Source organism: Nestor notabilis, unplaced genomic scaffold, assembly GCF_000696875.1.
Source record: "Nestor notabilis isolate BGI_N333 unplaced genomic scaffold, ASM69687v1 scaffold6332, whole genome shotgun sequence".
In the NCBI taxonomy this organism is placed as follows: domain Eukaryota; kingdom Metazoa; phylum Chordata; class Aves; order Psittaciformes; family Psittacidae; genus Nestor; species Nestor notabilis.
In genome coordinates this window covers 360-2538 of record NW_009919570.1, presented here as the reverse complement: position 1 = coordinate 2538, position 2179 = coordinate 360, and the positions used below count along the sequence as shown (strand labels likewise).

The following is a 2179-nucleotide window of genomic DNA, read 5'->3' as shown; positions in this document are numbered from 1 at the left end:
CCTGCTGCACTCCATTGGGTAAGACTTGCTAAAGCTTAATAAGAGCTGTGCATAGGGGAAAAAATGAATTATTTCTTAATAAATATTTTTAATTATAAACTTAATTAATACAAATCTTCTTGTCCGACAGGCTGTTTGGAACAGTATGTTTCATAGAACATTACTGAAACCCAATTAGAAGGTAATAAAAAGAAAATAATTCTCATAGACATCTCATAAAACACAAACACCCAGAAATGGGTCTGACATTCATAAAGAAAATAAAAAAAGATTATATTGATACAAGGCCATAGATGTGCATATTTTTAAAAAAGGAAACTTATAACATTGAAGAAGAGGAAGCCAAGATGGACCTCATAGGGAGGGGAAGAAGAGGGGCAGAAAACTCCTGTATCCCAAAAGACATTAACTGGAAAATGAGAACTGCATTGAGAATGGTAGCAATTTGTAAAGGTGTAAAACTGAGGGACAAGGTCACAGCAGACACTATAAAAGAGAAATGCTGCCCACCAAAAACACAATCAGAACAAGATTAATGTCTATCTGCAACTTTACAGCAAGCCAATATGAAGAACAGGAAGCAGCTGAAATATGATTATTTCCTGAGACAGACTAACTGCTGCTATAGTCTGCACAAGATGCAAATGAGAAAGAAGTCCTGCTAGGAGGCATTAACTGTGGTCATCAATCAACATGCGCAAGAAGACCTAAGATGTTACAGCTGGATAACTGTGGGAGAACTAGATGCAAGGCCAGTGTGAACCGATGAACCCCTTCCCCCTCAAAAAATTCCAAACAAACCAACCTCCTTATCCTAAATGATCTGCCTCATCTTTGATAACTCCAGTTGCAAACTGCTACAGAAATCACACCTTTTTTTTTTTTCTGCAAACTACAAGATATAACAGAAGGAGCCTAACAAACAATTGAATACTACCCATTTCTTACAATTTTGCCAACATACAAAGGGTAAGGACATTCTTGATACACTAGTAATGTCAAGGAAATAGTTTATTCCTTATATTTCCATGCATCTCAATACCCATAAACACACTTTTTTCTGTGACAGCACAGAAAATTCCTAGTAACAGCCCAAGCAGTGGCAAATATGTTACTCAAATGCTTCACTGTTTTGGGATTAAAAAGAGAGCTAAATTTTCCAATATAACTAATAGTTTGGATATTCAATATATTTTAAATGCAGCCTGCTTCAATGAGAATAGTAAGCATCAGCTCTACGAACACCCATCTTATTCAGGTGTTCTAAGATGAGAATCGCAAAATTATGGTACCCAGACTCACTGGCTAATTTTCAAAAGATCTTTATTATGTCTTTTCTCATTAAACTAGTGCTTGGTGGAAAGATGAAGTGAAAGCCTTGGTTGTAGCAAGACATATTAGTGCCACATTCTTGCCTCCTCAGAAAAATCAGGAAGAACTGCCTTACCCAGTCAGCATGGGGTAAGTACTGCAGCTTATGTGTTACCAACACGATGGTCCGCTTGTCTTCCCGCAGCATCTTCAGGATCCCTTCTTGCATGAGATGGTCACTGAGGTGGATATCCAGTGCAGAAAATGGATCATCCTGCCACAAGGAAAAGAGATCAGCTTTTGGAACTAGCATTCTAAAATATGGAAACTGGCAAATTTTGAATATCAGTAAAAAGAGTTACATCCATACAGACAATCAGAAGGGGCCATCAGAAGATCAAAATTGTTCTGCGGAATGGTTTTCTTCAATTACGTAACAACAAACCTTGAACAGTCTTTTTGCAGGGAGTACTCAGACATAGGGTAACAGCAGCTGTGTAAACACTCTGATTTCCCGAGGCTTTCAGACATGTTTTGTAGCCTACATAACTGCAGTACAATGCTTCTGTTGGCCTCAAAACAATGCAGCAATATATGGCTATGGCATATCTTAGATAATTACTTCGGGGGCAGTGAAAAAGCACATTTTAATTTCTCTTGTATATAATTGCCTTCTGATTTTTTTTTTTTTAACCCATAAATCAAAACTCTATTAATGAAGCACAAAAGGAGAAATATTGATCATTTTGATGACTCTGCTCGGACGCTTGATTTATGACCTAGATTATTTTATTGAAAATATGAATTATATGCAATTAATTTAGACATAAACTAATCTGTTTGAGGGACTTGTTTACCTAATCCTATT

The 2179-nt window shown here is 36.8% G+C and overlaps 1 protein-coding gene across 1 annotated transcript in view; it reads right to left on the bottom strand.

Moving 5' to 3' along the window:
• The window catches only part of LOC104402411 (ATP-binding cassette sub-family C member 8-like), a gene marked incomplete at its 5' end in the record, with an annotated part of 24305 nt that extends 22680 nt beyond the window's left edge, over positions 1-1625 (bottom strand). Inside the window, one exon of the mRNA XM_010010283.1 lies at positions 1448-1625. Within this exon, the coding sequence (XP_010008585.1) occupies positions 1448-1625 (178 nt within the window). The remainder of the gene's footprint in view (positions 1-1447) is intronic.
• Between the last annotated feature and the right edge of the window lie 554 nt (positions 1626-2179).